At 43.7% G+C, this 21,452-nt stretch overlaps 1 protein-coding gene across 3 annotated transcripts in view; it reads right to left on the bottom strand.

Moving 5' to 3' along the window:
• Positions 1-21,235, bottom strand: part of myo15ab (myosin XVAb) — a 55,347-nt gene extending 34,112 nt beyond the window's left edge. For 2 of the 3 annotated variants that reach the window (XM_082537231.1, XM_082537233.1), the window contains exons 1-25: positions 20,941-21,235; positions 20,775-20,853; positions 18,190-18,327; positions 15,558-18,082; positions 12,007-14,235; positions 11,791-11,910; positions 11,365-11,682; positions 10,957-11,154; positions 10,429-10,661; positions 9,707-10,112; positions 9,333-9,415; positions 8,880-8,943; positions 8,638-8,747; positions 7,305-7,379; positions 7,122-7,218; positions 6,801-6,904; positions 6,223-6,286; positions 5,440-5,553; positions 4,062-4,223; positions 3,833-3,946; positions 3,664-3,722; positions 3,213-3,336; positions 3,006-3,101; positions 1,261-1,392; positions 419-544 (exon numbers count right to left, since the gene is read on the bottom strand). In XM_082537231.1, coding sequence (XP_082393357.1) covers positions 419-544; positions 1,261-1,392; positions 3,006-3,101; positions 3,213-3,336; positions 3,664-3,722; positions 3,833-3,946; positions 4,062-4,223; positions 5,440-5,553; positions 6,223-6,286; positions 6,801-6,904; positions 7,122-7,218; positions 7,305-7,379; positions 8,638-8,747; positions 8,880-8,943; positions 9,333-9,415; positions 9,707-10,112; positions 10,429-10,661; positions 10,957-11,154; positions 11,365-11,682; positions 11,791-11,910; positions 12,007-14,235; positions 15,558-18,032 — 7,503 coding nt within the window. In that variant the 5' untranslated portion in view covers positions 18,033-18,082; positions 18,190-18,327; positions 20,775-20,853; positions 20,941-21,235. The remainder of the gene's footprint in view (positions 1-418; positions 545-1,260; positions 1,393-3,005; positions 3,102-3,212; positions 3,337-3,663; positions 3,723-3,832; positions 3,947-4,061; positions 4,224-5,439; positions 5,554-6,222; positions 6,287-6,800; positions 6,905-7,121; positions 7,219-7,304; positions 7,380-8,637; positions 8,748-8,879; positions 8,944-9,332; positions 9,416-9,706; positions 10,113-10,428; positions 10,662-10,956; positions 11,155-11,364; positions 11,683-11,790; positions 11,911-12,006; positions 14,236-15,557; positions 18,083-18,189; positions 18,328-20,774; positions 20,854-20,940) is intronic. The other variant, XM_082537232.1, reaches the window with a different exon arrangement.
• Between the last annotated feature and the right edge of the window lie 217 nt (positions 21,236-21,452).

The raw sequence follows: 21,452 nt of genomic DNA, 5'->3' as shown, positions 1-21,452 counted from the left end.
GTGGACTCCAATCACGTTGTACAGACATCTGACATCTGACTGGCAAAGGGTGTGAATTCTTATTTATGTGCATGTTATATTTTAGCTTTTTATTTTAATAAATTTTCAAGAATTTCAAGCAAACTTTTTTTGTACTGTTTGTAGAATAAAAAGTGGAAAATGAATTTAATCAGTGATTTGAAATAATGCTGTAATATGACAGAATGTAGGACAAGCAAAGAGCTGTGAATACTTTCCAGATGCACTTTATATGAGAATGCAAAAAAAGAGGGGAAAAAAGGAAATGATCAGAGGAAGAACACTGGAAAAAAAAAGGCTATAAAAGAGATTGAAATGTTGAGAAATGAAAAGTTGAAAATGTTAAAAAGCAAAACACAGAGAAGCAGGAAAGAAAGAAAACAGGGAAGGCAGGAAGTACCTGGTAGGTGACCTTCCCTGCATAGTGTTTCAGGGTAAACTCTGGCTGTGGCATCTTTGGCCTGGCATAGAGCGGATTGTTTCCATGGTGATAGTGGCACTTCTGAAGGAAGGTGTGGTCTGTTGCCTAGCAATGATTGGAGATGGTTAATGGTTGTTGAGCCATGGAAACTAAACCTCTACAGCACAAACACATGTTTCCTGTGCGTGTCTGCGTGTGAGTGTTTGGCAGATCGCCTCAGTGGGTTTTTCATGTAACGGCGTGTTGATATTTCACTCCGAGCATCAGAGACTCATAATACATTTATCTCACTATGAGCTCAGACAGCTTCTTACACTGGGAGCCCCGGGAATAATGATAGCAGCAGGTAGGCAATTAAGTGAGCATGTGGGATAGTTTTGTATTGATTGAAGCTGGCTACAATACAGTCTCCTGGTTAATGAGAAATCCAATAGTGCAGGGTTTTTTTTTCTTTTTTAACTCAATTTTTTTAAAAACTGAGATATGAAATATGAAGTTAGAGCTGTTGTTGGCTTGTGTTTTTTTAACAGCACGCTTAAAGAGTGCAACTCTTCCAAAGTTTCCTGTAATCTAATATAAGCTTATTATAAGTGCGCTCGCTTTCCACATACTGAGTCTGTCTCAATCACTTGTTCTTCGCGCACTTGGGGCTTCTCTCTCCGTGGAGTTATAAGTCATTAAACACCTTTGTCTTAATTAAAAACTGCTTGTGTTTACCATTATTGTATTCACTTTCATATTGTATGTGTTTTTGATTCAATTTAAGCGAATTCCAATAACTCTGGAGAAAACGGTTATTAGTTTAACAGTAATGGGCTTACCTGAGGGAAACCGCACTGGTCGTCCAGTATGCGCAGTATCCCATGGGGCTTAGCAGCAATAAGGTCGAGGCATGCCTCGTTGTGGCCGAAGGGCTGCTGCTGCCATTTGATCTGCTCCCGCATGTACTCCTCCTACGCAGCATAATTCAGCACAAAACAAGCGCAAGATTCGTCAGGCTGGTGTGTGTAAAACTCGACTAACTCGCTGCTAATTGTTTCTTGCTTTCTGCTATGATTTGTGAAAGATTTGATAGCCTGAGTTTAAATGTGCCTCTGGAAATACCTCCTTTTTTAGACGGGTGACATGGAGCTACAACTGTGAAACGGGAATATAGGTTTCATAGTTGTGCTTCTGTATCATTAACACAAAACTCTTTAAGCTTCTCTGGTGTCATTTTAACTTTTTTTGTTGCTACATTAAATTATCTTGTTGGCTTCAGTGGTGAACTATGCGGGGTTTTTTCTGTTGTTGGGGGTTTTTTTTGCTTTGTGACTGCCTGTAAACTATTGTGATAGTTTGCAGGCAGCCTTGCATACATACAGTCACTGAAAACTTTATTGGGAACACCTTGCTAGTTTGTGCTCATGTTTGACATTCAGAACTGATTTAATTCTTTATGGTATAGATTGAACAAGCTGCTCAGAAACATTCTTCAGAGATTTTTGTCCTTTGTGACATGATAGCATCACACAGATACTGCAGATTTGTTGGCTGCAAATCAATGATGTGAACCTTCTGTTCCACAACATCCCAAATGTGCTGTACTGGATTGAGATCTGGTGACTGTGAAAGCCATTCAGTACAGTGAAACCCATTATGTTCAAGAAACCAGTCTGGGAGGGTTTGAGCTTTGTGACATGGTGTATTATTCTGCTGGAAGCAACCATCAGACGATGGGTACATTGTTGTCATAAAGGGATGGACATAGTAAGCAGCAATACTCAGGTAGGCTGTGGTGTTTAAACAATGCTCATTTGGCACTAAGGAGGCCCAATGTGTGCCGAGAAAATATCCCCACACCATTACACCATTACACCAACATCACCCTGAAGCATTGATACAAGGCAGGATGGATCCATTCTTTCATGATGTTTATGCCAAATTTGGATTCTACCATCTGAATGTTGCAGCAGAAATTGAAACTCAGTGGACCAGGCAACATTTTTCTAATCTTTTGTCCAGTTTTGGTGAGCCCGTGTCAATTATAGCCTCAGTTTCAGTGTTTAGCTGACAGTAGCAGCACCCAGTGTGGACTTCTGCTGCTGTGGCCCATCTGCTTCAGGTTTCAAGGCATTGTGCATTCATTCTTTTGGATACATTGGTTGTTGCTTTCCTATCAGCTTAAAGAAGTCTGGCCATTCTGCTCTGAACTCTGACATCAAAACAACATTTTCACAGAGAAACTGCCGGTTATTTGATATTTTCTCTTTTTCAGACTGTTCTTTGTAAATCCTTGAGATGGTTGTTTGGGAAAATCCCATCAGATCAGCAGTTTCTAAACCATTCGGACACATCTCATACCAACAACTATGCCATGTTCAGAATCACTTAAATCAATTTGAACTTCAGCAGGTGGTCTTGACCACATCTACATGTCTAAATGCATAGAGTTGCTGACATGTGATTGGGCAATTAGATACTTGCATTAATGAAAAGTTGAACAGGTGTACCTAACAAACTGGTCAGTGATGTCACTGATGTGAACTAAATGGGAAATGAACACATTAACTTGTGGTTCTCTGACCTGCTCCTCCTGGAAAATGACCCTGTTAAAGTAGAACTGCAAAGTTTCATTGGCGTAGTTGATGCACAGCTGCTCAAAACTGTTCACCTGTAGCTCCTGGAGGACACACAGAAGAGACAACCGGGGGTTATGTGAGTCACTTAGCATACGGGTCAGCTCAGACACAAACACAGATGTGACGTTACTGCGAGTGCTCTTCAGTTTGACCTCAAATCCATAAATGTCCAGCACGGAGATGGAGAGGGCTTCGTTGCGAGGGTAGACGCGTCCGTTGATGCGCTCCGTCAGCCAACTAAACAGCAGCGAATACAGGATCTTGGCAACAGCATCTCTATGAAAAACGCACAATAAGGTTTCTATGGAAACAGAAAACCCGGTTCCTATGGAAACAGAGGACATCTGAAACCCCCCCCCCCCCCCCCCCCCCCACTTCAAGCCCTGACGTCCTTTGTCCTCACATGCCTCTACCAAAGATTGGAAGAGAATATCACAGACTCTTGGCTCCCTCTCAGCAGTCTCCTGGTATGATTTTAAAGCAGGGGGTGAAAAAAACATGAGGACATTAAAAAGCCCTAAGATTTTCAGTTTTTTTCCCCCAAGCAGAGCAAGGTGCATCATGTTTAATTTAACAGATTGAGACTTTCAGTCACTCACTCACCTGGCATCCACAGCACTCTCCACTGTCAGCGGAGTATAGATCTTCTCCCGCACCGTATCCTGGGGGATCAAACACATCTCTGATATCTAACATCTATATTTTGTTACAGAAATAATCATATCTGTGGTGTGTGCACGGGGCTGTTTCTGCAAAAGTGTGCACCACTTACTGTCAGCTTGAAGGTGACAGATTTCTCTAGGCCCTCGGGTGAGACCAGCAGCAGCTCAGCCACCACCCTTATCTCCTGCGTGCTCACCACTGACGCGACCTCCTGACCCTCAGCCTGCGGGACACAGTCGCAGACACATACATATGGAGTCACTGTCATTATTACTGCCAACGTCATCCTCACCATTAGGTCGTGAAACTAAATACATGTTTGTGTTTGAAAGACAGACCAGGTGTGGCTGGAAGTAGATGTTCCCCAGATGAAGGACAGAGGAAAGAAGTCTGTAGATGCCATTTTGCTCCTCTGGGGTGAAACACAGGATGTCCATGGCACTCAGCAAACGCCTGAAGTCCTCCCCGTCATCCTTTCCCTCTATGGTACAGTTCCCTCCCTGCATGCATGGACACACACGTGCACCGTTAGGAAAAAGACATTTTACCCTCTTTAGGTCTAATTTAAGAGCAACTTATCAGTGATTTGAGTCTCTTGGTGCAGTGATGGGGAGGATCCACTTCAGGGTGTATCAGAGCACCGTGACCTCACTGGCGATTGCAGTTACGAGTGCAAAAGGGCTCACTTGTCAGCACACTTTCAGTCAGGGAGAGCAATGACACGCTATCTCTCAGCTCGGTGCTAAGTTACTCTTCAAAAAATGTTGTTGTAATTACCACAAACACACCGCTAACTGGGTGGGAAATAGTCCAAGATGAACACTACCTCATAAAGAAATACAACAGCGCAAATCAGCTTGGAAATAAAGCCCAGAGGTGAAAAAACAAACAGAAAATGTCATAATTATGAACAAATGGCCCTAATTAATTCTTTTTGTGTGGAAAAAAAAAACCTGGTGTTGGCAGGACAGCTGACAAAGAAGAAACAAGACTACAGCTGTGCCTGCAGCTTTGCTAGGCTGCAGTTACGCACACCTGTGTTTCAATATAAATGTTGAAAAGTGGACGTTCAACAAGTATAATGTTAATCCTATTCACCAGGATAGGCTGTGGTTTCATGGTTTTAAATCTGTGAGCAATGAAATGGCCATTTCTGTGCTGTATTAATACTGTGACATTAGTCTGATCTCTTTCATTGTTCAGGACTGGTTTAACAATGGCTGATTTTGGATCACACTGCACGCCACCACAGTGGATTTTAAATAAAACAATCAACATGTAATCCAAGTGCAGACTTTCAGCTTTAATTAAATGGGTTTCACAAAAAAATTCCATTAACTTTTTAGGAATTCAAATATATATATTATAGATAACGTGACACAGATGCTCTTCCAGGGCTTTACTGTAGCTGCCTTCAGTTGCTGTTTGTTTGTGGGTCTCTCTCCATCCAGTTTAGGCTTCAGTAACTGAAAAGCATGCTCTATTGGGCTGAGATCGGGTGACTGTCTTGGTCATTACAGATTATACCATTTCTTTGCCTCAAGAAACTCTTGGGCTGCTTTTGCAGTATGGTTCTTATTGAATTTTAGTCCCAAGACTTAATGGCTTAAGGCTTACTGAAGTAGCAGTTATACTAATGGTAACTCTACAGGAGATTAATGTCCTTGTGATTTTCTTTGATATCTGATGGATGTCTGCGTGTTTGAATCTGAGCACCTGATTGAGATAGTAGTAAGTCTCAGCTTCCTGCAGGTACAGCGAGTGCTTCTCATGAGGAGGAAGGCCTGCCAACATCTCATAGAAGATGTGATAGTTCCTCTCTGATTTGGCCTGTGAATAGACACACATACAGAAAAAAGTCACTCTGACACATGCGCACACACACTAGGACTGCTTAGCAGTTTAAATCTCTTATGACTGAAACGGACACACATAATGCCGTTGACAGAGAAACACATATTTGAGGGATACTCAAAGGATGTGTGACCAGATGAAAGCGACCACGAAGAAAGTCTCGGGCTACATCTCTACATCTGTCTGTAAGACACAGCTGTCTGTCATTCAAAGCCATTCAGATATACGTCACTGTTATTAGAGCCACAGTATGTGAATATTTAATTCTCCCTTAGACCAGGCTTAGAGGTATATCTGGACTGTGGATGGCAAAAGCACATCACAGAGCAATGTTTAAATTTTACTTGAACTTTTCTTAACAGTGAACTTAATTACACAGGTAAGACACTGCTACGACTTTGTGCTTGCCTGTTCTTCAACGCAAATGCCGTTCGGTGACGTGTAAGTGGCCTAGTACCAAGAAAGGTTGCTGTTGCAGGTTTTACAGGAAAAGTGAACAGGGTGCCTACTAGGATATGTAGCGCTAGGTTCAGATGGCATTAGATTAATGGAAAGGAGTGCATGTCTGAATGGGGCTCATGACTCAGTGGTAAAAAGACTCCACCTGAGCTGTTGTGTGAATACGTGTGTTTGAGAGTTTTTCACCTGAAAGACAATGCGTGACTTCTCCAGCAGGTACTGAGACGTTATGGCACCGCTGATTACACCCCTGGTAAAATTACACAGTCAGGTACACACACACACACACACACACACACATGCAAACACAGAGTAAGGCTGAGTTAAGTAACAAGTCATGCATGTGTAATGTGCTCTCTGTCACAGTTCTAACAGAAAATCAACTCCTTATCTAACTGTGCCAGTGGGGCATATTAGCATATTCCCCAGTAAACCCAGTGTCACCAATTCTCTGTGTGTGTGCATGTGTGTGTGTTTCTGTGTGTGTGTTATGATACAGGGATAACATTACAGATCTATAAAGACATTTCAAGTGACCAAAACGGGCGAGATAATGTATAACACAGAGTAGAGTCACAAAATAGGCCGTTTCTTTATTTTATATATAGCCTCTTCATAAATGCTATAGATTACAGTCTACCTAACAATAAAAGCAAAATTATTACAAATAAAAAAACACACTGAAACATCGGAAATCCCTTTTTGGCGTAACACCAACACCAAAAGGAAGCAGCTGAAAGAAGAAGAATGTTGTTACTACTCACTCGTTCATGTAGATCTGCGTGTATTTGCCAAAGCGTGAAGAGTTGTCGTTGCGCACTGTTTTGGCATTCCCAAAAGACTCCAACAGGGGCATGGCCTCAAGGATCTGCCCAGTCAGCACAGAGGGAAAATTACTATGAGCACTTTCAGTATGACGGTAAAGAGAGCAAAATATGGGGGAAGCGATGAGAATACTTTACCTCTATCTGAAGGCAGAAGATAGATTTAAAGACCACGATGTGAGAGAAAAAAAAGTTAGTTTAAACTGAATATGAGCTTCATTCTGTGTCTGTCCACTCATACAAAAGAATTGGACACTGGACATATACCTGCTGTGTGACATTGCGTTTGTGGTGTATGGCTGTCAGGTAACGCAGGATCAATTTAGTGGCCTCAGTCTTCCCTGACCCACTTTCTCCACTGGAATAACAAAAACCACCAATATGAATGATTTATAGCGCTCGTTTTATGATGCCTTTAATCAGACTTTAATCAGCAGTTCATACCTGATCACTATACACTGATCTTTTTTGGCATCCATCATGGTGGTATATGAGAGATTAGCAATGGCAAAGAGATGACTGCAACACAACGAAAGATGTCGAATTAGAATAAAATCACACACACACACACCAGCTGTGTGCATGTCAGCTTGGTGTGTGTAGAAGTGGCAGTGAAATCCATAACCAAACTCTCCCTTGGCAACAGACCATTAACAGTGTAAGGCGAGCCTGTTACTAACACCTGAGAGTGCTGGCCTTTAACGCCTTTATTTACCGCCGTACAGGATCTCAGAGCACAGCTTACGACACATGTAGACAGATGTAGTGGGACAGCGTATGCCCACACAAACACAGCTGTAAAGGTTTCACTTAAAGGTTTAACCTTTTAACGGCTAGTGTATCACATTTGATACGTGGTGTTTTGTGAGTTTTTGAGACTTTTGCGTCATCAGTGTGAATTTTTTCACCCACAAAAACCAAAATGAATTACACAATACATTTTTTAAAACTCATGTAGATGCAAATTAATATTTTTGTTTTTTCAAAAAATTGTTTCAATAAGCACTCCATTTTCAAACAATTGTGGTTCCAACTTTTTCTGAACCATGAACCATTCTCTGGCCTTTAGTTTTATTTATGCATCTAGATTTTGGGGTTAAGGTCACCAGGAGAAATTAGCTGTGTAGACGTCTGCCTTTCTCTAGAATAAAGTGTATTAAACTGCCAAAAACTGCATTTGAAAAAGTCATTAGCAATGTCTCTTGCAATGAATTACAACCCGTTTATTCCCCCAAAAACGTTTCATGAAGGAACTATTTTCTTTATTCTGAACTATGTCAGCTCAGTGTATCACTTTGCTTGTGGCAGCCTGACCGAATGTAAAAAATAACAGCATCCTTTAAGCTGAACTATAATGCTAGCTAGCTACCTGCTTTTTTTGCTTTATAAACAAAAAGAAAAGCTCCTGTCGACTTTTTCAGTTTAGAACTACAGGGCTAGTGTCGTCTAATTCATTATATTCTAAACAAGGCAGACATCTTCACATCTGATAAATCCAAAAACGGGTAGTCTACAAAAATAAATAAATAAATAAATAGTCTAGAAAAGGTGACTTCTTGCTAAATTCATAGGAAAATGCCTGACCTTTGTCACACTTCTGAGACAAAGTTAGAATTAAATCATTTCGAGCCTAATAATCTTGTGCAGTTTATTAATAGTAAAATACTCAAAAATGGCCTATCTTGCATTACCTCTTTGCAGAAACTCTAACAGGTCCAACACATGCAAAAGCCCAAACACACACACACACACACACACACACAAACACAGATCTTACGGGGGGTTATCACTCAGTCCATGACCTTCATAAAGGAGCACCATGTCTGTCCCGTAAATGTTGAGCAACTTGTATGGATTCACAGACACAAGGATGCTGCCTATGTAGGTCTGAGTGGAAGACAGAGATGACAGAAGGACAAAAGGACAAAAGGGAGGGTAAACGAACTGAGGCAGCTGGCAGTGTCCGTGACATTTTATGATATTACGTTATTTAATCTGCAAATGAGTGATTTAGCATACATAGACAAGATCCTGGTCGTAGCGTTTCTTCAGGTTCATCAGAACAGTGGTCTCATTCAGCTCACTGAAATTAAACACAGAAAATTAAAATTCATGTCCTGAGCACATATTGTCCTGCTGAAGCAGCACTCCCACTCTCACTTTGACATCCAGCATTAATTCGTTTTCAAAGACACTCAAGAGCTCTCTGATTTCCGAAGACTTGTAGTTAAAAACAAAACAAATATCTAATGTGGGGTTTTTGCTCTGGATGTGTTTTTAATAACACTCACATACTTAACATATAATTTACATAATTATAGTGTTTCAAAGCTTTTCAGAGCTTACAGGGACACTGGGAACAAACAAGCCATAGAATAAACTGTGTTACACTGTGCTCAGGGAATAAACTGCTTGTAAGAGTGTGATATAAGTAAATAAGAAGTGAGGCTGCTAATAATGGTTTGTGCTTACGGGAGCTGTGTCAAGTCCTCCATTCCCTCCGCCCAGCGTTTAACCCTGTGGCTTGTTGTGGGCATGCTTAGGATAGAATAGATCTGGACACACACATGAAATGTACATAGTTAGTCAAGGACTCACAAATAACAAAGCCTGGGGTGTACAGTCACGGCTCAATGCATAGCTGATGCAAAACATGCAGAAATTCAGATGTTTGTGAACTCTATGAGGAAATGCTGCTAGGGCCATTTAGCTTTAAAGCTTCTCAGTTATTGCTTGAATAATCTGTACATTACGCTTGTTCCTATGCCAATCTATTCTCCACCAATTGTAAAAAATTATAGAAACTTAAATCCTCCTAAAAATGGGTTGATCTTGCATTCAGGTACCTTGTCATACCAGCTTTGACCTGGTACTTTCGGCCTGGCTCTCTCTCTCTCCGGAGCCCAGTCTGGGTCCTGAGCCTTTCCATCCACAAATCGAGGTGCGGGTGAATATCCTTCTAACACCCCATCTTCTTTGTACATCGACCACTTAGATAAATTCTGCACAGTGCCATGTGGTAAAACCCTCTCAGCTGCCCAAACGTCCTCACCTCCATCCCCTCCTCCTTGGGCATTTCTGGCCCAGTGGCCTGAGCGTGGCCCATACGGAGGAATCACAGCATAGCGATTGTCCTCACCCTGCAGTCCTGTTGGCACCGCGTATGAAGCATAACGAAGCTGCTGGTTTTGAATGGCATCAGACAGGCTTGGATTGTGGAACCGCCGTGTGAGAAGTGATTTATCTGGAAGCCTAATGGACAAGAAAATTGATGAATAGCATGTAACTGTGGAACACTGGCAAAATGTGAACACGAACATTAAGTGGGCTTACTCTCTAGTATGTGGAGTATACAAGACTAAATGCTGCAAAATGGTCAGAATCAAAGTATGAAAGAACCATCAACATATGCAGATTGTATAAAGTCAACTGGAGATGATTTGGGTTTGTCTGTTAGTTAGTTTAAATGAATCCCCAGCTTGCAGATTGATTTCCTAATAGGTCATTTACCTGGAAAAACCTAATCAGGTCACTTGTGATAGTTTCCAGTAACAGAATAGTTTCCTACCTGAAACTGGCGCCACGCATATCTTCCTTCTGCAGCGCAGTGTATAGGTTGGGAGGTGTAGGTTTGGGCACGGCTGTCAGCACAGAGTTTTCTGACAGATGATAGAGACCTGTAGAACGAAGAGCCCGGTTTTGCCTCAGAGCAGATGAAAGGTTTGGAGGCTGACCAGGGATTACCAGGGTCCCATCAGGAAGACGATATGATGCACTTCGAAGGTTTGCATTCGTGAGAGCCTGAAGGAGGCAGAGGAAAAGCAGAGAAGTTACTCAAGAGTGCAGTTTAGGTCACTAAAATGTCCCCAATATTACACTTCATTTCAATAGTCTGTAATAGCTAGAATGTTATGCTTAACTTTAGAAGCAAAAAAAATGCAACTAAAACAGCAATAAAAACATAAATAAAAGCAATACAAATAATGTTTACTTTATACTTTATTGAATAGTATAAATAGTAATAGTAAATAGTGATAAATAGTAATAGATTACTGTAGCAAAGCTAAATGATATACTATTTTTAACAGGTATGCACTTTAGAGAGATCAGGGCCAACTGGCTTCCGTGGGTCAATGATGATGGTTCCATCGGGCAGGGTGTAGGACACACCCTTTAAATAAGGATTCTGCAAGGCAGCTGCCAGGTTGGGGCTCTTTGGTTTTCTTGGGTCAACGATAATAGTTCCATCTGGGAGCGTGTATGAAGCTCCTTTCAAGGCTGGGTTTTGGAGAGCCTAAGTTTTAAAACAGAGACAAATGATTTAGTCATCAGTGAATTAAAGAGGCACCTCAGGTCAACAGTGATTATTAGACAAACTGGAGCCACGAGAACTTTTGAAGACATGATACTTATACTTGTTAACTTTTACACAAGTCCTGCTATGTGGGGAAGAGAGGGTGAGTTGAAAGAGAAATTCATAGCACATAACATATCAATAACTAACCTTGGTCAAGTTTGGTGATATGGGTATATTGGGGTCTTGAAACCCTTCTGGTAATTTGAATGAGGCACTCTGCAAGGCGCTGTTTTGGAGGGCACCGGAAAGGTTTGGAGAGACAGGTTTGCGTGGATCAATGATGATGGTGCCATCTGGCAAGGTGTAGGATGCACTTTTGAGGTAAGGGTTCTGAAGTGCTGCTGCGAGATTGGGGGACTTTTGTTTCTTGGGGTCAATCACAATGGTCCCATCGGGGAGAGAGTAGGAGGCCTCACGCAAAACTGGGTTGCTTAGGGCCTTAGCCAAGTTTGGGGAAATGGGTTGCTGAATGAGCAAAAACAAATAGAGAAAAATGTATTAAAAGATTCCTTATTTTGAACAAACAGATGATGAAAAGAACGAGTTAAGAAAGGAACATAAGACATGGATTACTTGCTGTCTAGGATCGATAATGGTCCCATCCGGAAGAGTATATGAAGCAGTCTTAAGGTTCTGATTCTGAAGAGCTCTCGAGAGGTTAGGAGACATTGGCTTCTGAGGCATACGAGGGTCCTATGTGGGTAGAGGCAGAGTGTGAATTAGAAGAGTATAATGTAATGAGGCAGCTGTTGTTGTAGCCTACATAACTGACATATTCCATTTACGTACCCTGATCGATCCATCGGGCAAAACATACGAAGCTCCACGAACTTGCTGATTTTGCAGGGCATGGCCAAGCAATGGGGAGGAACGTGGATCTGCATATGGCGAAACCAAAGTTCCATCTGGCAGACGGTAAGACGCTTGCATCAACTGTGGGTTTTGCAGGGCACTTCCTAATGCTGGGGAAGAGGGTGGTTTGGGTCCATATGGAGATCGTCTGAGTTGCACAGGAGTGTGATAAGAAGCTTGACGAAGGTTTGGGTTCTGCTGAAGAGCACTGTGGAGCTGAGGCCCAGCTGGTGCATAAGGGTTACGACGCTGCATCATAGGGGATCTCATAGTTGAGACACTCTGCAAACCAGATCGGTTTTGCAGTGCATCATGGAGCAGCGGTGCAGGGGCAGGCTCAGAGATATAATCATATGGTGTAACAACAGTTGGTCCATATGGCAAACTGAACTGTGTCTGATAGGAAGCTACGCCTCTTAGTGCCTGTCCATGTCTCATGGCTTCAGGGAGCACTGGAGATGGAGGTACAGATGGGGGATAAGGGGATTGAGGTCTATAAATAGGAGATACATAGGACGCTTCTCTCACTGCCTGGTTTTGCAGAGCTCCAGATAGTAATGGAGAAGAAGGGGACAGAGAAGGTTCAAGAGGTGACACTGGCCTTTGTAAAGGGGAAACATAAGATGCATCTCGTAGAGCTTGATTTTGCAGAGCCCCATACAGCATAGGAGATGAGGGTGCCATAGGCTGACCATAAGGTGACACTGGTCTCTGGAGTGAGGGGACATAGGAGGCATCACGAATAGCCTGGTTTTGCATTGCACCAGACAAAGTAGGGGACAAGGGAACATAAGGGTCTACTTCAGGAACCATATCCTCCATCACTACCATTTGGGCTACCTGAGGTCCAAGGGGGGATGAGAAGGAGGCTTGTCGGAGAGACTGGTTCTGCAAAGCACCAGAAAGCATGGGAGAAGATGGAGCTACAAATTGATGTGACTGTTGAGTGTAAGGATCAGCATAGGGCATCATTTCTGGTGTGTAAGTAGGCGAGTGGACAGCACGTGGGGGCAGGAGGGGGGAGGGCTGACGGGAGACTCGAGGAGAGAGGTGCGGGGACGCGGAGTGCGGTATGTGTTTAATGGACAACTGTGGGGAAGGGGGTGGCATACTTCTTACTGACCGCGGGGCCATGAGTGGACGTCCTCGAGCAATGGGACGAGGAGGTAATCTTCCAGATTCTCTTCTCCTCAAGGGAGCACGGTGGACCATGTGAGGGGAGTGGAAAGGAGAGGAGTGAAGCGAGGAGTCCACTGTGAGAACAGAAGACCTATTGCTTCTTATAGAGGAGGCACGAAAAGGACGCACATTCTGGGTTGGTGGGGGCACTGGACGTCCTCGGAGACCCATAGGGGAGGGTCTGACAGTACCTAAAGGAACATTTCCACCCATCCTAGGCCGGGCCACTGGTGTTGGATCCCTAAGCAGTCGAGTTGAGCGGCGAGAAAGAGTAGGGGATGATAGGTGAGGCCGGGGCCCAGCAGGAGATAAGCTACGATGAGATGGGGAAGGAGATGGTCTTCTGCTGAGCTGTGGAGAGAGGGGGGGAGATACATGAGCAGGAGAGAGGGTAGGAGATGGTGACCTATGAATCTTTCTAGCTTCAAATGGGCTGCGGGCAGGACTGGGTGCTGGTGGAGGACTTCGCCTTCTCATGGAAGCACGAGGTGAAGAAGGTGGAGATCGTCGCCTCATTGATGGTCTTGGTGACGGTGGGGGACTATGCCGGATCATTGAGGCACGGGGAGAGTGGGGGGCTGAAGGACCTCGAGCCAGGGGAGAGGGTGATCTCTGAGGTTGCATTCTACGACGAGCAAGCGGGGAGGCCATAGGCGAGGAAGGAGGTGAGAGTTGCCTAGACATAATAGAGGGCGGTCTTTGGGCATTAATTAAACCACTCCTCATGGATGGCTGTGGAGAGGGACTGCGTCTTTGTGCAAACATAGGAGAGGGTACTGGGGAAGCCATAGCAGGAGGATGACGTTGCATTTGTGGGGAGGGCATAATGACAGAACGGCGGGATGGTGTCGGAGAGGGTTGAATACGGCGTCCCGGAAGAGGGGACATGTTTGCTTGCTTAATGATCATTGCAGTTGGAGTAGGGATGGATGGTGGCCCATAACCCTGCTGCTGTGGCATCATCATTGGGTCAGTCATCATCTGCTGCTGAAAGAGCACAAAGCTTTATGTTCAAAATGGAAACATGGACTTTAGCCCAGTAATTTACAGGCTGTGAAAAGCAGTTATCAGATTTGCAAGCTGATTTTGCCTGGAATATTATTTTTCATCAAGAAAATGTTACACTAATTATTTCAAAGAACTATTTATCACATTGTTGGTCATAAGCAAAAAAAAGCAGCTACACCTATCTAACATTGGCTTATTGATTATCTATCGCTATTTCCAGTTCAAATGAAATGAAATGAAATTAATGCTGCTATCACTAATCGTACTTAGTACTGAGAATCTAAAAATAGAAACATCCCATCTCATCTCAAAAAGTAGTTCATGCATTTATTACTTCTAAACTGGACTATTGTAATTCATTATTATCAGGCTGTCCTAACCCCCCCCCCCCCCCCCCAAAAGAAAAGCCTTCAGTTGGTAAGAGTACTGACAGGGACTGGAGGGAAAGAGAGAGCATATTTTTCCCATACTGGCTTCACTTTATTGGCTCCATATTAAATCTAGAATTAAATTTACCATATTACCCCAACTTCTCTCTCATACTGCTGGTTTACTTGTGGCTCCCAGAGTATTTAAAAGTAGAATGGGAGGCAGACACTTTCAAGCCACTCTTTTATGGAACCAGCTCCCAGTTTGAACTTGGGAGACAGACACCTGCTCTACTTTTAAGATTGGATCAGACTGGATCATACGACCCCAAACCCTCCCTTAGTTAAATTGTACAATGCTTAGGCTTCTGGAGGCTTCCGATGATGAATGTTTCTTCTTCACTCAGCGCTATTCACTCTCTTAGTTATTACTAATCTCTGGCTCTCTGCACAGTGTGTTTTTATTTTGTCTCCCTCCCCTCGCCCCCAACCAATGGCCGTCCCTCCCTGAACCTGCTTCTGTCGGTATCTTCCTGTTAAAAGTGAGTTTTTCCTTACCGCTGTCGTGGTGGTCTGATTGTTCCCTATACAATTGTAGGGTCTTTACCTTGCAATATAAACCACCTTGAGGCAATTGTTATCGTGATTAGGCACTATATAGAAAAACTGAATTGAACAATGTTGAGCAATATTTTCTTTATTTATTGAATATGTTACTGCCACATTTCTCCGTGTGGTGGGATTATTTAAAACAAGAGAACTGTGTAACTTGAAAGGGCAGTGCATGTGTACTCTTTTGAATTTCCTATTTTTTTCTTTTTCATATTTACAGTGCAATATGAATCACACTGAAAGTCAGCAAAGTCACCCTCCTGTGACTCTCTAGCTTTAAGAACATTGTCAGGTTCAATGACACTGCACAGCTTGAATTACCTGTGGTGAAATCATCTGTTGTTGTGGCAGCATCATTTGCTGTGGCATCATTTGCTCTTGTGGTGACATGATTTGCTGTGACATCATTTGCTGTTGTGGGAACATCATCTCTTGTGACATCTGCTGCTGTGGCAACATCATTTGCTGGGGCATCGTCTGCTGCTGTGGCAACATCATTTGCTGGGACATCATCTGTTGTTGTGGCAACATCGGCTGCTGCTGCGTTAACATCATTTGTTGCTGTGGTGACATAATTGGCGATGACATCATTTGGGGGGACATACTCTGGTCTTGTTGTAACATCATCTGCTGCTGCGGTGACATGACTTGCTGCTGAGGTGATATCATTTGAGGGGACATCATTATTGGTTCTTGAGGGGGCAACAGATTTTGCTGCGAAGACATCATTATTTGTTGTTGTGGTGACATTGCCATCTGTTGCTGTAATGACATCATGCCACCAGGCTGACCTGGCACGAGAGGAATCTGGTCTTCGTACTGGATTTCTGACATGTCTTCAAATTCTGGATCAGGCGGCAAAGTTGGTGGAGGAGGCAAGGTAACATCTAGACGTTCTTTCCCAAAAAGGCGCACTTGAGGTCTGGGAACTCTAAACGTCATCTCCCCCCCTTGAACTAAACTGCTATCATCTCCATACTGATCCATCTGGCCAACATTCTGGTTTCCATAAAGGTACTGTCCTTGACCTACAACTTGGTCTCCAAACCCAAACACCTGTTGGCCTCCTGGAGGGAATCCAATTGCCTGCTGGGAGCTGAAGTCTTGGTATGGCATGCCAACATCAGTATAGCTAAGTTGATAGTCCTGCGCAAATCCACCTTGCATTCCCATAGATGATACATAAGGGTTCTCATAATAACCTGCCTGTCCAATGTCATAATAGCCCACTTGTTCGCCACCATAGTAAACTCCCTGATTATTTTCATCATAATAGCCCTGAGTCTGAGGGTCAAGGAACCCATCCACCTCTCCTCCATACATATGGTCATCACCCATTACTGCATAGTAGTCCAGATCCTCATCACCATACATTGCCTGCTGCTGCTCGTAAGCATAGTAATCAGCAGAGGAATAAGGGTTATAATATTCCCCCGTGCTCTCATCATAAAGAACACCAGGATAATATTCTGCATTTGGATCATTGAATCCTTCATCCTCATAGTAACCAAGGTCTTGATATCCTGCTCCCCCTGCCCCATTGTCATTGTCATAGTAACCATAATGACCATGATTTCCATATGCTGCCTCATCTCCATAACCGTCATCATACCCTTCATATACTTTCTGGTATCCGTACACATCTTCATCATGCTCATAACCATTGTTTTGGTAACCCTGGAGATAACGTCGGGAGCTGGCTTGCCGACTGTGAGCTCTATGCCCTTGCCAGCCATGCTGTTCTGAATTTTCCCGCATTTTGGTGGACAGGAAGCGTTTCGTCAGCCAGTTAGTTGCCGCTGCAACCTTCCCCAACAGTAGACTTCTGTTCTTGAAGTCGTCAACAGCCCCATCACCGTCCTTTTTCCCAAATAAGCCTTTGAAGAAGCCCCCTTTCTTCTCATTGGAGTTGTTCCCTCCCAGGCGAAGCAGCATATAGGTTGGCTTCTTCCCACCATTTGCCTTCTCTTTGGCCTCTTTCTCCTTTTTCCTCTTTTTGCTGGCATTGAATCTCATCATGAAACGAGAGGTGTTCTTCAGCTTGGACTTGCGACGTTTCTTCTTAGCAATTCGCGTCTTTCTCTTCCCCAAACCCAGGAATAAACGTGAAGTACTTTTAAGCTTCTTCCTGCTGTTCCTGCGTCGCTTGAAGCCTGAAAACTTCATGAACATCCTGGACATGTTCTTCAGACCTTTCCTCGGGATTTCTTTCACTGGAATCTGTGGCGTTTCCTCTTTCTTTTTGCCCTTTTTCTTCTTTGCGTCAGCATCGGATTTCCCTCCTTTATGGTGGCGATCGTCCTTGGATTTTTTTTGGGATTTCCCATAATCCTCATCATCCTCGTCTTCCTCGTCATCTTCATCCTCATCATCATCCTCCTCTGAGTCTTCACCCCGTCTAGACTTCCCCACTGTCTTTCCTTTAGCTCCCCTGCCTCCTCGCCCCTTCCCTCTCCTATCATCCTCTGAGTCTTCCTCATCCTCTTCATCACTGAACTCTTCATCCTCTTCATCGCTCAGGAGCTCCTCCTCTTCCTCCTCAGACTCCACTTTCTTGCCTTTCCCTTTGTCTTTTCCTTTCTTTCCATCATCTTTCCCCTTGGGCGGTTCCTCTTTTCCCTTCTTACCACCCTTTTTATCATCCTTTCCACCTTTCTTATCATCCTTGCTGGCTTTCTTGTCGTCCTTCCCTCCCTTTTTGTCATCCTTGCCTTTCTTTTCCTCCTCCTTCTTTTTCTCTGGTTCAGGTTTTCCACCCTTCTTTGCGTCCTTTTTGGGGTCTTTCTTGCCAGGCATTTTGGCTAAGGGCACACCATGCCCTCTCTACGAGATGCAATGGAGCTGACCTTCAAAAGAAAAATAGAAAGACATGACATGTGTAGAGTTTGGAAGGCACCACTGTGAGAATGTCTCAAGTTCAATAAAAGGCATGTTGTGTTCCAAAAAGTCTGACCTTTAAAAGACTCCTTGCCTTATATGTGCCTGTTTGACTTTGTGCCAGAGCTATATGCGGGTTCTGTATCTGTGTAAGGACAGGTCCACCTGGCCAAAGCAGTTTGACACTGCCCAGATCGGGTCCCCATGAAGGCTTCTGTGCAGGTAGATAGATAGATAGACAGATAGATAGATGAATGTCTGCAATCTCACACATACAAATAAGACTAACATTAATATTGCTATCACATTCAGAAACAGCAGTAAAATGCATTTAGTTAGATAAGTCAGTGTTCTTGTCTTAGCACGAATACTGTCGTAATATCATATCCTTTACAAAGTGATTAGAGCTCCTATCTCTATATTACAATATGAAGACATCATCTAGAAATGTCCAGTTTCCATACAGAAATCTCTTAGCGATACACAACCTCAGTGAAAAGAGCCATCATCTATCAATGTCCAGCTGTACTATAGGCTTTAAGGTCAGCTCTAAAAGCCTTCTGTAAATTGCAATTCTACATTAGTATGCAAGGTGTTGACTGTAAACCTCACTGCAAACTCTTTGAAAGGAGATTGTTACTGTGTTGATTTTACTCATTTCCACACAGTTTGATCCCTACGGTGTTTGCGTTCGTGCAAATGCAAGCACTGAAAACACACAAACAACATATGGAGCTGTTACACCAGCTCCAGCTCTACTCCCTCTACGGTCCAGTCAGTGCTTCATCTGTAGACTTGAAGTTAAAGCCGCAATCATTCATCCAAACCTTTCCGGTCATAGTCACCTCTACTTCACTGACAAAAATAACGTCACAAAAGAGGAAGTGCTGCGCTCTTGGCTGGTGTCTGCAGTCTTCAAATCTGACGCGTCCTGTTTGCAAGTTTCTTCTTCAGCAAAAAACTCTGGGCAAATGTCTTTGGGTCACACCGAGCTTCTTCCTCTGACCTACTCTGTCCTCTGTTGCTCACTACAACACATTCTCTCACTCAACACGCCACTCTGTTCACCAAGCCCTCCTGTGTGTGACAACCAATGCGCGTGTATGTGTGTATATGTGTAGGTTTAAAGAGTTCCTTTTGGCAGCTCGTAGAAGGAGTCTTAATTTGTCATCTGGCTCTACAGGTGAAACTTGAGATCTCTGGGCGGCTGAGGGGGCGGGGCATAAATAATACAAAAGGTTGAGATAGTGAGAGAGAGAGAGAGAGAGACAGAGAAGGATAAAGAGAGATAGACAGACATGGGATGCATAAGATAAGCCTGATTGGCAGTAAAATGTCATCATCCCCACAAAGATGTAATAACAACCCTGACCTGAGCACCCAGACACACATTTATGCTCTAACCTTAAATATTCTCTAACTCTGTTTCCTGAACTCTGTCAGCTGTGTGCATGTGTGTGTGTGTCCTGCTCACACAGGCGTCTTTTCAATAAATATTAAATTTAAACAGCTTCAAAATGAGCAATGCAGCCACCACCAACCTACTTCCACATACGTAACAGCAGAAGAAGGAGCAGAGGCAGGAGAAGCACCCACTTGCTAGAGATATGACGTCTTCCCTCTAGGTATCAATGACAGAGGAATGACTCTCACACACACACGCACACATACACAGAGAACCAGTGAAGGATCAGTAACAGGGCTGTGATTATTAGTGCCATCAACCAAATTATTCCTCTTCGAGAGGGAAGGGGTCGGATTGCTGGATCAGTCCTGTTACAGAGTATAGGTGTTGGGTTGCCAGATCCTGATCTTTTGGTCTCTGGATGTAAGTCTATCTGATCATTACACACCAGGAACGGGCACAAGCAGTGCATGTGTGCACAGGGTTGCTCATAAAGATGCCTTTGAGTGGGTGCACGTGTGTATTAAATAGATGGAGAGTGTGATGAAAGAGTGTTTTTTTTTTCTTCCCCTGGCTTTCCCACAATTTGTTTCAAACTGTACATCCGCCTTTGAAGGAGAATGAAAAGCCCTTATCAAATGTGAAAAGCTCTGAGCTGCAGCCAGTCTCCCTTTTCCCAAAGCAATCGCTGCTGGCAGGTGGTCCTCCATCTTTTGATAGAATTTGCGGAGAAGAGACAACATAGAGAAACTGGGATAAATGCCCGGGAGGGGGCAAAAAAAGCAGAGTTATGACAGAGGTGGACTTGATGAGGCTCATCAAACGCATTCAGGTCCCAAGGGGAAGCTGTAGACCATCTTTGTCACTTTGCACACATACATCCACGCACACATGCACACACACATACACACAAAGTAATCTGCTGCTATCTAGTGGAGCAGCATTACACCTGCAGCACTTCTTGTAGTCAGGAGTTGGTCGGATATCAGGTAAGTTTACAGGCCTGTGGCAAAAAGCTTGCACAACACACAGCAGTTACCTAACAATTCTGCATTTCCTTACATGATTTAGTTTAGTCTTATAATAACGGGCTGGGAGAAACACCGGGCAATCCAGCTCCAGGAAAAACATTATACTGCAGGAGAGAATAAGACCCACCAAAGCCAAAGCATGCAGGCAAACAGATAGATGTGCACTGTATGTGGGAGGCATGGAGGGAGGGGGAATGGGTGTGGATTTATGCACCTATAACCAACCTTTCCCTGGCACACACCAGACCTCGGGAACGGGCATCCTCACGTTACTGGAGCTCCATATTCACGTTTCACCATCCTCCTACGGGTCAAAATAGAGCGAAAGACTAAAATCAAAATAAAATAAAAACAATCCCCTTTTTAATTAAAAAAAATCTTAATTACTCACACAGCTTTACGCCTTTGCTGCTGCTCTAGCGGGTCTCGAAGCAGTAAGGGTCGGTCTGCAGGGAAGAAAAGTGTGCCACCGGGAACGGAGGATGAATATTTAACGACCGCTATTCTTCAGCGGCCGGCCGGGGGCTTGAGTTCCACACACTCCGGTGTGAAGAGATAAGGTCCCCCGGATGGGCAACAGCAGTCATATGTACGGCGATGCACGCTGATGTATGCAGTGTAAAAAATAAACAAGGAAAGCACGTGACATTCATTCTTAATAAAACGTGAATAAGACGTGAACCTAATTAATAAACTCCCCCGCTTATTTCAAAAGATGGAGCACCATTAAGTGGGTAAAAGTTCATTTCCTCTGCAGTGTACCTGCCTGCTGGTCGGAGCTTTGCTACAGTGCGCGGGTTTTTTTTATTGTTGCATTAAACACTTCCTCTCATCCGGACTCAGCAACGGTGGGAAAGTGTGTCATGAGATGGCTCAAGGGGGAAATGGAGCATAACAGATGAA

Source organism: Aulonocara stuartgranti (genome assembly GCF_965226115.1).
Source record: "Aulonocara stuartgranti genome assembly, chromosome: 6".
Classification (NCBI taxonomy): domain Eukaryota; kingdom Metazoa; phylum Chordata; class Actinopteri; order Cichliformes; family Cichlidae; genus Aulonocara; species Aulonocara stuartgranti.
The sequence above is the reverse complement of the archived record's forward strand: the minus strand, read 5'-3'. Positions and strand labels throughout refer to the sequence as shown.